The sequence below is a fragment of the Papaver somniferum genome, chromosome 4, assembly GCF_003573695.1.
Source record: "Papaver somniferum cultivar HN1 chromosome 4, ASM357369v1, whole genome shotgun sequence".
Classification (NCBI taxonomy): Eukaryota; Viridiplantae; Streptophyta; class Magnoliopsida; order Ranunculales; family Papaveraceae; genus Papaver; species Papaver somniferum.
In genome coordinates, this window is record NC_039361.1 from 116,682,175 (window position 1) to 116,698,084 (window position 15,910).

Here is a 15,910-nt window from a genome sequence, read left to right on the forward strand (position 1 = left end):
GTAACTTAAGTCCGCGAACCTAGTCTGCGAACTTGAGAAGGTTATATATCTGAAAATGATTTCTGAACTTAAACTTAAAAAGACTAAGGAATGCAGTTTGCAAACCGTGGGTATAAAAGTTCATGAACGATTCAAGTGAATCAAATCATCTTTGCTTCAATTGTGTCTTGTGTAGTACACGAGATTTCCTTGCAATTGAACAACTCTCTAACTAGTTCATTTGAAATCATTTAAACTAGTTATGGTGAAGAAGAACGTGGTTAATATGGAATGCTCATATGGCTAACCTTTTGGTTAACTATTGTTGAACCAACAAGTGCATACGTTTGGGTACGGTTAACAAACCTAGAAGCATGCATTGTCAAGTGTGTGCAACAGGCTAAGTTTTCGATCTAAAGGTTGAGAAATATTAGCTTGAATCTAAATCAGGTTTTCATCTAACGGTGGATATTGATTGCTTTATTACCAAGGTAACTTAATTGCAAACCCTGATTTGAAAGAGTATATAAGGGGAACACTAGTATCTGTGAAAAACTAATCCCCACACCTCACGTGTGATAGTACTTTGCATACTAGAGTCGGTTCTCCTTTAACCTTTGGTTTTCTTCTTCTAAAACCAGGTTAACGACTTAAAGACTTCATTGGAATTGTGAAGCCAGACCGATACTACTTTTATCGTAGTTGTGTGATCTGATCTTGCATCTTCTATCATATGAATACAACCAGATTGATTGGCTTGAGATTGATACCTCTGATAGGCAAGATATAAAAAGTAATCACAAAAATATTCGTCTCATTGTTTGTGATTCCGCAACATCTTGTTTCGCTACCATATGATTAAGATTGTTGTGAGGAGATTGATAACTCTAGGCTGTTCTTCGGGAATATAAGAACGGATTATCAATTGGTTCCTGTTCACCTTGTTTATTATCAAAAGACGGAACAAAAACTTTTAGGGTTTATCTGTGGGAGACAGATTGATCCTTTGATAGACTTGTCTGTGTGAGACCGATTTGTTTATTGTCAAGTCTTCGACTTTGGGTCGTAGCAACTCTTAGTTGTGGGTGGGATCAACTAAGGGAATCAAGTGCGCAGTATCCTTCTGGGATCAGAGGCGTAGGGAGTACAACTGTACCTTGGATCAGTGGGAGACTGATTGGGGTTCAACTACAGTCCAGTCTGAAGTTAGCTTGGAGTAGGCTAGTGTCTGTAGCGGCTTAATACAGTGTGTGTTCAATCTGGGCTAGGTCCCGGAGTTTTTCTGCATTTGCAGTTTCCTCGTTAACAAAATTTCTGGTGTCTGTGTTATTTCTATTTCCGCATTATATTGTTTTATCTTTATAATTGAAATAATACAGGTTGTGCGTTTGAATCAATCAATTGGAAATCCGACCTTCGGTTGTTGATTGATATTGATTGATCCTTGGATATTGGTCTTTGGTACCATCCAAGTTATTCCTTGTATTTGATTAGAACTCGCAGTTCTTGCTTGAGTAAATCAAATCAAGAAGAGAGATATAAACTCGTTGATATACTTTTAGTTGATTGAGTCTTGTTGATTCTCTTAAAAGTATATTCGAGTTTGTCCATACAGATTGCTAAGCGAAATATTGAGTGGTGTTGTTAGACCCCCGCTTTTTCACTTCCTTTTTAATTCCATCTATTACTTTTGATTCTGTTAAAGCTTATGAGCAATGTAATATGAACTCAAACGTTGTATCTGTTTCGGAAGTAACTAATCACACAGATTCAGTCATCGGACGGACAACTCTACTAGAGTTGATTCCAAATGAGTGTGAATCTACATATTAGTTATTTCTCTGTTATATATATCTGGTTATTTTCAGAAAAAAAAGAAATGGCTTTATCCGAGGGAGGATCTATATATGGACTAACAAGATTTGTACCAATTTTTCTTTAGAGTCCAAAGGACAATGTATTTGGAGCTCATATTTTGATGATAATTTCTCTTATTAATCTCTAGAGTCCTACCAAAAATGAGTCCAATTCGAGATACCAAACTTCACCGTCTACCGATTTTAATTCCGACTGCTAATTTTCAACTGTTGATTTTCAAAGTGGTAGATGGTGGTGTTGTACGTTTTGAATTGTGTTCATTTTTTATACGATTATAGAGTTTTTTTATAGGAAAAACATATTACCAAAATATTGACTTCGAAATCATTGTTGTTTAGACTCTAATTTTTTTTAGGTCAAATTTTATAAAATAATGTCCATATAAAATTGTCCACGGTCTTCCTCTTACCCAAAAACTAGTCTATTGATAATTCTAATCAGTTTCCTCCTCTATCTGGGGGCTGGCGCTGCCCTATGTAACAAGTTAACAACCCTTTAAAACCCACTCTGTGAGTTCGTTATTCTTTGTATTCACCGTAGCTAGGGTTTTACAATGGTAGACGGAAAGAGAAAAAGAGGTCAGAAAAACCCTAAAAAATCAACCGAAGAAGAAGAACCCTCTAATTCATCTGCATCTATGGATATCGAAAACAATGGGTCAGACTTTGCAACAACAGAAGTAACAACGAAAGGGGTACCATTAATGGATGCTGTAGTCAAAGTATTTTGTGTTCATTCTGAACCTAATTTTTCATTACCATGGCAAAGAAAAAGACAGTACAGTTCAAGTAGTAGTGGGTTTATAATTAGTGGAAGAAGAGTATTGACAAATGCACATTCAGTTGAACATTATACACAAGTCAAGCTTAAGAAACGTGGGTCTGATGTTAAGTATTTGGCTACTGTATTAGCTATTGGAACTGAATGTGATATAGGTAAAAAACAAACTTGTCTAACCTCTTATTTTCTGTGATTATGGTATTATTTTGAGATATGGGTTTAATTGTATAGGTTTAATTTTGAGATATGGGTTTAATTGTATAGTAAAAAAGTGTATTCGATTTGGTTTCAACATCTTTGGTTTTGAAATCTTCTTTGTGGAATGTAATGTTTGATTGATTCATCTTGGTTGATGGGACTTTAGAGGAGAGTAGAGTAAAATAATTTGGTATCTGTATAAAGGGATTGGTGTATAATGATATGGCTTATGGATCAGTGAAAACTAACTGGAGTTGAGTTACCTTTAAAATCTTAAATTAACCACTGCTAGTCACTTATATATGCGCTCTTAGGTATCTTCAATATGTGTTGCGAAAGAGATCAAAAAGCTTCCACCGTTTTTACTTTTTAAGTACTAGAAACATTTGTTCACTTTGCTCTTGTATCTCATTGTTTGATTCATCCGTTCCCACAGATTCATATTAAGAAAATGGTTCAGATAATACATTATTAGCTAAAGCAGTGCTTCCTCTTTTGTGGGTAAAGTTAAGAAACCTCAGTTCGTTATTTTTTCAATTACCATATTAAAAGCACCAATAGCCCAAGAAATAATGTCTGTTGTTGTATTGTTACTTGTGTACTGTGGTAATATGGATTAGTGAAAACAAACTAGAGTTGCATTGCGTCATATGGAATCTGTAATTAGCACTTCTAGTAGTTTGTATCTGCCTTTCAGGTGTTATCTATCTCTAATGTTGGAGAAACTTGAAAAAGAATAATGAATTATTGTTTTCATGTTAGAATGTTTGCTTACCTTGTTCTTATATCTAATAAATTAAACTTTGTTTTCATGAAAATGATGTTGGTTGTTGAAACTGTAGAGGAGAGTGTGTGCATTAGTTTGGGTATCTGTATGTAGAGAAGGATGTAAGATGGTGTGATGATAACATTGGGATTGGGTAGTTGGAGTGGTCATTATCGTTTAGAGTAATGAGCAATGTTAATGCAAACTTTCATAAGACCTCATGTGCTTTGTGTGCTGGGCAAACTAAAAAATAATTTTATATAGTTGCAGTGTATTGTGATAAATATGTCTTACGGGTTGGTGAAAACAGACTAGAGTTGAATTACATTCCTATGGAATCTACAGTTAGCCTTACCAGTTGTTTGTATCTACCTTTTAGGTATATCTCTATTTTAGGAGAAATTTCAAAAAACTTGATGAATTAGTGTTCTCATGTTAGAAGCTTTGTTCACTTTATTCTTATATCTCATTGATTTGATCCATCCCTTCCTACAGATTTATATTAAGGAAATGGTTCAGATAGACATGATTAGCTGAAGTAGTCCTATGCTTTTGAGGTAAGGTTAAGAAAGCTCAGTTTGTCGTTTTTGAACTACCACATCAAAAGAACAAGAAGCTAGCAATGAATATATTTCCAACATGTATCATGTAGATAATTTTTTTTTTGGTGCAAGGTACTAAATCTAGTGGATTTTTAAGTTGTCAGTTTTTTTGTGGCATTCTTCCCTCTGTTTTAGAAGACAATTTTTTTGATCCAAAGTACTAAATCTAGTGGATTTTTCAAGTTGTCAGTTCTTTTGTGGCATTGTTGGCTCTGTTTTAGAAGAAGTGTAATAGCATATCTTCTGTATGTATTTGGTAACAGATATTATGATTGTAGTTAGACTTAGATGACCATTGAAAGCTTTTGGAGTAAATTTTTTGAACCTAAGCTTATATAATGATATCTTGATTTTTCATCTTTGATGCAAACCACCAGTACAGGTAGTTCATATTTACAATCTCATACTGACAACCAATATGTTCCTTCGTGATTCAATAGCGATGCTTACAGTCAAAGATGATGAGTTCTGGGAAGGTATCTCACCAGTTGAATTTGGGTCCTTGCCTGCACTCCAAGACGCAGTCACTGTTGTTGGATACCCTATCGGTGGAGATACAATTTCTGTCACAAGTGGTGTTGTATCACGCATGGAGATCTTGTCTTATGCATATGGGTCCACTGAGCTATTGGGATTGCAGGTTCTCTCGATTTGGGCTCTAACTGTTTCCTTAGTTTCTTATGTACTGCCGAGTTGTTCTGATGTTTTTAATTCCTGAGTTACTTTTACAGATTGATGCAGCTATAAACTCGGGAAACTCTGGGGGCCCTGCTTTTAGCGATAAGGGGAATTGCGTGGGTATTGCCTTTCAGTCTCTTAAACATGAGGATGTAGAGAATATTGGTTATGTGATACCAACAACTGTCATTAACCACTTCATCGAAGATTATGAGAAGAAAGAGGAATATACAGGTAAAACCCTAGTATATTCTTCGTTGGCTTGTCTTAAAATTTCTGTAGACTTTAGGAGCTTGTGTCCGTGCTTACTTTAATCATTTATATACATGCCAGGTTTCCCAACCCTTGGAATTGAGTGGCAGAAGATGGAAAATCCCGATCTTCGCATGTCAATGGGGATGAGTTCACATCAGAAGGGTGTCCGCATCAAAAGAATTGAACCTACATCCCCAGAATATAAAGTTCTGAAGCCATCTGATGTTATTCTCAGCTTCGATGGAATTGATATTGCCAATGATGGCACAAGTAAGCAAGTCTTTATTACGTCTCGTGTTATTCCTTAGTAATCGTAAACTTATATTGTTCCTTCATCTTCCATCGTGACATTTGTTTCATTGTTCATCTCTATTTATCTTGTTCTTATTCACTTCCCATTAGTTAGCCCTATTTTGAACTACACCAATATGAATTACTAAGATTGATGTGTTGAACTTTTGCTTTTTTGACTTCGAAAGCTTTGTTAGTATTAGTATATAAATAACTGTTGCCCCTTTGTATGGGTGCTATTTCACACCTTTTTGGTGATATTTGCAGTCCCTTTTAGACACGGGGAGCGTATTGCTTTCAGCTATCTTGTTTCACAAAAGTACACCGGAGATAACGCCATTGTTAAAGTTCTGCGCGATTCAAAGATTCTCGAGTTCAATATAAAGCTACAAACCCGCAGACGGCTCATTTCAGCAAACATACAGGGAAAACCTCCTTCATATTACATTGTTGCTGGATTTGTGTTTGCCGCTGTATCAGTTCCATATCTCCGTTCTGAGGTGTGATTAACTTTATAATGTCACTTCTACTATCTGATTCTCTTATATCTTTTAATCATTTAATCTGAGTCTATACCTTTTCTTGCTAGGATGTGTGTGTACTTCTCGCGACATCTATTAATATTTGTTTTTTATGATTTACCAGTATGGAAAAGATTATGAATATAACACACCTGTCAAACTGCTGGACAAGCACTTGTATGCAATGGCGGAGACAGAAGATGAACAGCTTGTGGTGATATCTCAGGTTCTTCTTTCATTCATTCTTTCCTCTAGTTTTGTGTTTGCCAATTTCTTATTTTAATGATATTGTAGTTTGACCTTAAGAACTAATAGTTGATGGTCTTGGCGATTTGTCTAGGTGCTTGTATCTGACATAAACATCGGATACGAAGACATTGTCAATACTCAGGTAAGAACAGGATATGAGATACTACAAGTTTTAAGTCTTTTCTCCTTGTATCTTTGGTTCTTATGCATACTTGTTCAGGTTCTTGCTTTTAATGATAAGCCTATCAAGAATCTGAAGGATTTGGCGAGCATGGTCGAGAACTGTGATGATGAATATCTGAAGTTCGAATTGGACTACGAGCAGGTCTCTTTCTGTTCTCTCTCTCTCACCCACACACAGACACCCACACATTTCATGGTTCTTCTCTCATCATGATTGTTCCTGTGCAGATAGTTGTTCTGCAAACCAAAACAGCCAAGGCAGCAACACTAGATATTCTTTCAACTCATTGTATACCTTCAGCAATGTCTGCTGATCTCAAGACATGAAGCAGTAATGGGAGAGAGGTACCCAGCATCACTCGACTACCCAAGTTATTTATTATTACTCAAAACTCTTTAGAGTAGTGACATTCGACTATGCCCTTCCAGAAAATATAAAACACGTGGAGGTTTTCAAATTCGTTAGATTTGTAGAAGACCCACAAACACACACACACACAACAGAAGTGAGTTTCTGTGCTACATCGCAACTATTCATTTATTTGGTGATGGAGGATGGCATGAATCAAATTGTTATCCCTTGCCAGTTTTGAAAATTAATTGTTGAGAACAAGAAATTGTAACCTTGATAGTACATTTTTCTTTCTTTTTGCTGTCGAAAGAAAGAAGGTCAGGAAAATAACTATCATAAGTGACACTTTTTATTTTGGTTTCTGTTATTTTCTTCTCTGAGGGAGAGCAAGAATCTTAGTCAGGCACCTATTCAACATATCAATTCAACATATTATTTCCTAATTTGAACCAAAATAAATACCCCTTCTTCATATACCCAAACATACATATTGAATCAACATAGATCAAACACTTCAAACTTCTTTTTGCTCTACGACTGCTTTCCCGCATTTTGTTTTTATTCAGTAATCTCTATTACGAAAGCAAATATTGAAGCTTTCTTAAACTTGGTTATTCTAAAACTAGTCAATCATGAATAACATCAATAGATATCTGAAACTTGGAAGTTAGAACCCCCCAAAAGAAACTCATGAGTGAAGCAGGAAAAGAAACTTGAAGCTTTCTATTTAAGGATAAAGTTAGTAAAGTTAGACCAGTTTTTAGGATTGTAGTCCGATACCTGGAATTGAATAGACCTGACAAGGGGAAAGAAATAAAATGGAAAAAGAAAAAGCAATAAAGATGTGCAATTAGATTTAATGTTCTAATTAAAGATCTTCTTCCTCCTACATAGGGAACACCAGGAACTACTGGAAGAGAAAGAGGCGGAGGTTCTTCTCTAGGTATGGAATCGTATTTAAATCCGACTTACAAAATATATGGAGTAGGTCCTAATTAATGAGTCGATTATAACTTTTGCTCTCCTCATTCACTGCGCGCTCCCTGACCCTCTCTAATAAACAAAAAACTTTTGTTTTCTTGATCAAATTCTGTGACGTCTCACATCACATTTGTGCAATTGCTAGCTCATCTTTATGCACCTATCGGGATATATCCTCAAGATGCTTCCTGCCTCTCAAGCAATTCACTTTTCTTGCCCTGTGAGGCTTTATTTATTTAGTTTTTACTTTTTTTTTTGTTCCTATCAAAAAGTTAATCCTAGTTGAGCTTGGTAATTTCGAAGAAATATCCACGAAATCAAGATATGGAGAAAAAACGTGGAAGAAATATTTGTTTAGTCTGATTATGAATGATTTCACAAGATAAAACACAACAATGACTCATTTCAACAACCCCAATTCAAATTTGGTTTGCCAACTCTAGTATTTTAGACCTGTCAGACCCAAGAGAGAATCCCCACCAAGCACCATGATGAATCTCTTCAACCTTAAAAAAACAAAATAAATTTGACAAGGGAGGAAACCAACCGCACTTGCATAAGTATATTATTTTCAGTGAGTCATAAATAGTGAATCAGGATACAGCGAGAGGAAACGGAAGCAGTGGACGAGTTCTTTAATTTCCAAACAAACAATTTGCTAAAATCTGATCAGCTGCCATGGGAGTGAACACTAATGGTGATATTGGGAATATGGTTTCTGTGGATGTAAAAAGCCACGAGGACTGCGTGCTTGCTGCATCTGTAGCCACCAATGGTAAGCTCGCGGTAAGGGCAGATGTGGCAAAGGTGATGCCTTTGATGGATGCAGTTGTAAAAGTGTTTTGTGTTCATTCTGTCCCTAATTTTTCACTTCCATGGCAACGCGAACAACAATATAGCTCAACTAGTAGTGGTTTCATTATAAGTGGACGGAAGGTCTTGACAAATGCGCATTCAGTAGAACATTATACTCAGGTGAAGCTCAAGAAACGTGGGTCTGATGTGAAGTACTTGGCTAAAGTGTTGGCTATTGGGAACGAGTGTGATATAGGTATTTCTCGCATTTCTCTCCCTCAATATGATTTTTGGTTCTCATAATTTCAAGGTGTCAGCATGATATGGGTTTCACTAAAGATTTGAATGTCTTCAGTCCTATTAGATTAGAGATTCACGCATATTACATATACATCTGTATAGGTTATCTGGGGACGGATCAATTTAGAAACTACTAGTAATCAGCGATGGACAATTTGCATATACTTTGGTTTCTCATAAAACCCCCTAGTATACATGTTTTGCATTTTCAGAATATTGATCAGAAAGGTTCAATTTTGATATGCCAGCTATGCTGACAGTAGAAGATGATGAGTTCTGGGATGGTGTTTCACCAGTTGAATTTGGGTCCTTGCCTGCTCTCCAAGATGCAGTCACTGTTGTTGGCTACCCAATTGGTGGAGATACAATTTCTGTCACACGCAGAGTTGTTTCACGCATGGAGATCTTCCCTTACGAGCATGGATCCACTGAGCTACTGGGTTTGCAGGTTATCTTGATTTTGGGACTATATCCTTGTTTTATGAGTTACACTGTTCTACTGTGCTGATATTTTTCATTTATGAGTTACTTTGGCAGATTGATGCGGCTATAAACTTTGGGAATTCTGGGGGTCCTGCTTTTAGTGATAAGGGAAAGTGTGTGGGTATTGCATTCCAGACAATTAAACGCGAGGATGTAGAGAATATGGGTTACGTTATTCCAACCACCGTTGTCATGCACTTCATTGAAGATTATGATAAGAAAGAGGAGTATACAGGTACTTTTAGATCAAAAACATAGTACAATCATTACTTCAGTCATTATAAATTTTATTTTACTTTTCGTGCATATACACTTTGAACAAATTGTTTCATGCCAGGTTTCCCAACTCTCGGGGTCGAGTGGCAGAAGATGGAAAATCCTGATCTACGTGCAGCGATGGGGATGACTTCACAACAGAAGGGTGTTCGTGTTACAAGAATTGAGCCACATCTCCAGAATACCAGTTTTTGAGACCATCCGATGTTATTCTCAGCTTTGATGGAATTGATATTGCTAATGATGGAACAGGTAAGTCACTGTTCATAAGTTTTCGCTCAGATTTAGTTCACTGAATTAATCTTAGGTTTCTCTTTTGATCTAAAACAAATAACTTTTTGCTTCTATGTTCTTCAAAGCTTAGTAACTCATGCCGTTTGGCGTTTTCAGTCCTCTTTACGCATGGAGAATGTATTGCTTTCAGCTATCTTGTTTCTCAAAAATACACGGGAGAAAATGCCATTATTGAAGTTATCCGTGATTCAAAGATTCTCGAGTTCAATATAAAACTAGCAACTCGCAAACGGCTCATCCCCGCAAACATCAAAGGCAACCCTCCTTCATATTACATTGTTGCTGGATTTGTCTTTACAGTAGTATCCATTCCGTTTCTCCATTCCGAGGTGCGCATAGCATAACTTTGTAGTGTCACACCTATTCTTTTACCCTATTAACTTTGCAACATTTTAAGTCTTTGGAGCAATTGTTTTTTCCAAAGGGTGTGTAGTTACTTTTTCCTAATGGATGTGTTTTTGTATTAATGGGCTTCGCGAGTGTTTAGAATCTTACCTCCCGTTCCAGACGGGGCTGAATCGGTTGTAGTCGATTCGGGCCACTGATTCCGATGTCTAGTGTACGAACTCAAGGTGCAGAGACAATATCATAATTTTCCTCCTCTGCAAACAATTTATATTTAAAGTACCCTTCCGTAGGGTAATAAAAAAAAAATGTCCCAAAGTCCAAAATTCCAAAAGTCCAAAAAAATAAAGAAAAATTACAAAAATAATAAACCCTAATACAGGTTTTTTTTTTTTAAATAAAATAAACAAACCCTAAACTAAAATTGTCTAAAAAAAATAAAAAATAATTTTTTTTTTCTCCTTTTCTGTTCTTTTTGCTTTAATCTTTAGCTCCAAGTCTTTATGAAATCATCAAACTCCTTGGCTCAATTTTCTTTATGATCCAGAACCCGTAGACACAAGATAAATACCCAAAAACATAAAAAAAGACAAAAATAATAAAAACTAAAAAATGAAAATAAATAAAAAAAATAATAATCTAAAACTCTAAAAACAAGTCCGCGTCGGCGGCGCCAAAAGTTGATGTGCTTTGTAGATAGTGGTAAAAGTGGTTCGATTCTCAGACTTGTGAAGGATATTAATTAGACTTCAATCCTAATATTAAAATAGAAAACTCACTAAAAATTATAGCAAACTCAATCAAAGATGATATCAATACTAAAAGAAACACTGAGGCTAAGATTCCACTATTTTCCAAATTCAAAGTGATTTAATCCAATATTCATATTCATGCAATTTTTTCGTTCAATTTGATTCTAAACTATTGCAACAAGTAGATTCTCAAAGTAACAGGTGTAAATCCGAAGCATAGAACATCAAAAACCTAGGTCCAAGCATGCTCTATCAAAAGAAATAACAATTGCTTAACAAGAATCATTCAAACAATTTTCAATCAAGGCAAAACAATCATAAAAATAATTGCGATAAATAAATAAATAAGAATATACCACTTTTTGTTGGAAAAATAGCTTCCTCTATCGCCTCAACAATGGGGTTTAGCTCCTCATATTAACCACTTGGTCAAAATACATGTTTGTTGCTCAAAAGTTGATTAAAAAGAGGAGAAGGTATTAAACAACGTGTTTGTAACAGATATAATTGTTACGAATCACTGTTACAGAGTGCCCTAACGCAGAACTGTTGCGAACTCTGAATAATTGTTACAGAAATTGTTACAAAGTGATTGAATTTTGAAAGAAAAGGCCACGGATTCTGCGACTGTCTTCGTCTGTCCAATGTTCTTCAGCTTCGTCTTCTTCCTTCTGCTGCTGCAACTTTCTCTGCAGTGTGATTTCTTCGTATCAGAGCTTCCCCTAAACTACGTAAAGGACCCAAACTACTCGATAATCCTCCTCTGTGATATTCTCCTCTTATTTATATACCACAGGTCATATGAATCCCGAGAATATCTTCCTTCTTCTTCTCTCCCAAGTTCCGAAACTTCCTGCTGCTTTCCTTACTTTCACGCCTCTCTGATTTGGTTAATACTCTTCAAAACAGAGAGTAAAATCTCTCGAGAATATATCCTCTCTTAACTTCACACGTACCTTCCCTTTAATGAACAGGAATTCCCGAAAATATGCTAACTTCCTGTTTTACCCAACTCGAAGATATTTCCTTCTATTTCTCTTCTGCACGTCTGCTGAGTTGTTAAAACTCTTACGAAACTCGTTCCTGACAGTAGAATAGGACCCTTGCCATCGATACACTCTTAATACTTCATGTAACTCCTCCACGCCACTCAACAGAACCGGACTATAGATCCTCTTATTCTGTTTTCACGAGAACTAATTAAGCACTCCAATTTAATCGAATCTGAACCACATACCAGTCCTGTTTACGCCCTTAGAATCCATCCCATACGAAATACGAAATTGAATCTCCTTAAATTTCTCCAACTCCATTCCAACAAAGTCATGCAGATGTGAGCACAATTTTCCCGCCAAATTTAGTTTTTTTTTGAATTTGTGAAGAAAGGTGGTCTCCCCCAACCACTGATGGGGTGCAAATAGTAGTTGCCTAGAAATGGGATGCCCCTTAGTAATTAGGTTACCCCTTATCCAAAGTGAGAGTCCGAATAGCGAATGTCCTCCCATGAACGCAAAAAACACTTTTCGAGCCAATTTCGCCGCAAAATCTTATTTTTCCAAAAACACCTACAAAGACAAAAAAACCGAAAATAAATACAAAATCGAGCACTAACAATATATACAATTGAGATTATACCAAATACAAAAATGTGTCTATCATTGAAGTGAAAGTTTACCAACACATAGTTCGAGAAATATGTAAGCGAGTTAAACTCAGCTCGAAATACCAAATGTGTTTAAAATAAAGTCAATATAGCTACACGACTTTTGTCTCAATATGAGATAGAATAGAAATAGACTTCTGAGTGATAGGTGAGTTCAAGTATCCACATACCTTTTGTTGATGAAGTTCCACAAACTCCCCTTAGTAGTTCTTCGTCTTCAATCGATGAACGTCGTGAAGTATAAAGCTCAACTACACATTTTATCCTAATCTGAGACATAACTATAAGTAGACTAGAAATCAAGACCTATAGTTTTGACAACTAAGCTTGAGAAACAAGCTTGAGATAGCAATGCTTGCGAGTTCGACCGAGCAGTGCTCTAACATGTACTCAATGAAGAGTATGTTTAAATTGTACAAGGAAGCATGGATTAAATGGATTGAAAATATGGAATCTCAACTGAAAAAATTAAGAAAAGAAAATGCGATATCTTGCAACCGTGATCACGACAAGAAGGATCGGTTCTCTTCAAAAATGTTTTAAACTCAATCAACATACTACTCCTTAAAACATGTCACATTCAAGCTATTCTTGTAAAGGGAAAGGCGTGATAAGATACAAGGGCACAATAAATCCTAAGTATTCCTTGTGTTAAAACCAGGATCACCTAAAGATGGATTGCACAAAGGTTCTTGAAAAGCCTTCTTCTAGTAATTTACTTTATCAGAAGAAGAGAAGAAAATCTCATAAGAAATCAACATCACTTTCGAAATATATTTTCAGAACCATTCATAGTCTGCAAAAATCGATAAACAAAGCATGCAGAACGTTGTGGGAAAGGAAGATGTCCCTTACTGGTCATTCCTCAATTAAGAGAAATCATAGACAAGGAATAAGGAAATCTTCCTCACCTCTTGAGAAACTACCCGATCCTTTACTGAATGGGAGAAACTACAAGTTGTAATAGTTTTTGAGTTTGTTCTTGTTTTCCCGTGGACAAGAACCATAATCTCCAAGAGGGGTGTGATTTTTTTTTCTCTCGATATATCATAATTCATGAGCTCGACGAGAATCTTTCTCATGATTAACTTGTTCCTGTATCTATGTCATGTGCTCTAAATTGGTTTATTGAGCTAAGAACCGTTTCTTGTGTTTATGTTCGTGAAAAATAGCTTGCACACATCCTGGGCATGTGTACAAAGTTTGTTTGACGAATCACTTCGGGGTTATCCAAAATTCTTTTAGGGTTTTGGTAAAATTTTATTTTGGTAAAGTACTCCTTATCTTCTTCCTTTTAAGGTTGAAGATTTCATTTCCTGAGCAAGCATTTCATTTATGATGTCCTCATCAAGTCTTTCCAGTAAAGAATATGATGTGTGGACTGTCCTCTTCCCTTCTAGGAAAGTTCATTTTGATTCTTCTGATAATGAGTTAGGTCAAGACAAAAGTGATTCCTCCTCTTGTGAGAATCCCTCAACCTCCCATCTTAATAAGCTCTCTCTATCTATGAATCTTTTTTTGGAACAAGTACATGCACTGAAGAATGAACTCGAATCTTCAACCAAAAGACTCGAGGATAAAAACGATAATCTTGAATCCAGGATTGATCTGATCGAAGATGAACTTGATGAATACAGGGAATATGAGAAGAGTCTCTAAAGTAAGTGAAATGTTTCTTATTATACTTCAAATAATGTCTAGGAAACTTCTTATGAGAATTTATTCTTATGTTTAAGAAGGAGAACTAGAGTTTGGAATAACACTTATTGTGATTACACATAATTATTTCAACGTTTTTCATCTTGCAATGTTTGTAGATTTATTTAATTAAATTCTAAGTTATTTGGAAGATGATCTTGCAGTATTTAATCTTATTGGTTTTATATATTACAAATATCTTATGTGATATATATGTGTTTACGTTCGTGAACTGTGCTTATCTCATATATGCTCAAAAGTTAAGTCTATTATGTCTTTATGCAAATATTGATAAAAGATAGAATGAAATTCTTGAGAAAATTCCGCAATATTGATCTTTCCCTTATCCACTTCTATGTGAAAGTATTGTATGGCTCCGTCAGTTTTCTCATGTTGAGTTTTTCTGATTAAATTAATCAATAAGGTCTCCTTGTGGTTAATTTATTCGAGTTTTCTGGATACAAATCCATGTAATTTGTTAATGTATGAAGAAATCCTTGTTTTCTTGTAAAAGTAAGGTCGCTCATGTTATCTCTTGGGAATGACATCAAATGGGAGAGAGTTCTTAAATGAACTTGTACTTAATTGCCATATATTTGTAGTGAGAGTGGTTGTGGAATTCTGCAGGAGTTAACTTGTATCTTTATAAACTCCTTGATAAATACACTAAGTTTTGACTATGTGAAATCATCGAAATATGTTCTCTTTTATTCATGAATTATCTTTTTAGAATTTCATTGTGATCCCATAATATTCGTACCTTTGTCAATTTATATTGACAAAAATGGGGAGAATTATTTAGTAGTTCACACTACATACCATATGGTTTATGAATAATTATGTAATGGGGAGTGGTTTGTATATGACCATAATATTATTTCAAAGTTGTAATGAAATTAGACTTTGATTCACTATAGTAATACACATTGTATAACAACGTTTGAGAACTTTCTTCATGTGGTTATGGCTACGGATTTTCAACAACAATGATGCTGAGTTGAACACATTCATAATCGATGGAGAACTTGAAGTAACGAAGAATTCAAGGAAGTTGAAGATCCAAGGAAATCAAGCATGATGGATCATAAGCTACAAAGTGTATTTATTTTGTAATTGAAAAACCGGGGGTCTAACAACCTCACCCAATATTTCGCTTAGCAATCTGTATGGAGTAACTCCAATATACTTTCGAGAGAATCAACTAGACAGTTAGACTCAATCTTAAGAAAAGTATATCAAAGAGTTATATCTCAATTTCTCAATTCAACCTGTAATCAAACAAATAAGAATTTGCCAGCCTGATTGAATACAAGAGAAATAACTTGAACGGTACCAAAGACCAATGTACAAGGATCAATAAATTTCAATCAACAACCATAGGTTGGATTTAACAATTGATCGATTCAATGCACAACCTGTGATATTTTAATTATATAACAAAATATAATGCGGAAAAAGAATAACACAGACACCAGAAGTTTTTTTAACGAGGAAACCGCAAATGAAGAAAACCCCCGGACCTAGTCCAGATTTGAACACCACACTCTATTAAGCCGCTACAGACACTAGCCTACTACAAAGCTAACTTTAG

At 35.5% G+C, this 15,910-nt stretch overlaps 1 protein-coding gene and 1 pseudogene across 2 annotated transcripts; both read left to right on the forward strand.

Moving 5' to 3' along the window:
* Positions 1–2,291: 2,291 nt before the first annotated feature.
* Positions 2,292–7,996, forward strand: LOC113276404 (protease Do-like 9). 2 transcript variants are annotated; one of them, XM_026526008.1, is made up of 10 exons: positions 2,292–2,792; positions 4,644–4,843; positions 4,935–5,115; positions 5,215–5,406; positions 5,695–5,927; positions 6,073–6,174; positions 6,289–6,339; positions 6,418–6,522; positions 6,609–6,725; positions 7,627–7,996. In XM_026526008.1, the coding sequence occupies exons 1-9, from the start codon at positions 2,411–2,413 to the stop codon at positions 6,705–6,707; spliced, it is 1,545 nt and encodes a 514-aa protein (XP_026381793.1). In that variant the 5' UTR covers positions 2,292–2,410; the 3' UTR covers positions 6,708–6,725; positions 7,627–7,996. The 2 variants fall into 2 exon arrangements, with proteins under 2 accessions (XP_026381793.1, XP_026381792.1); XM_026526007.1 differs by lacking the exon at positions 7,627–7,996 and having other exon boundaries at positions 2,293–2,792; positions 6,609–7,099.
* A 152-nt stretch (positions 7,997–8,148) lies between these two features.
* Positions 8,149–10,355, forward strand: LOC113276405 (annotated as a pseudogene).
* Positions 10,356–15,910: the final 5,555 nt, after the last annotated feature.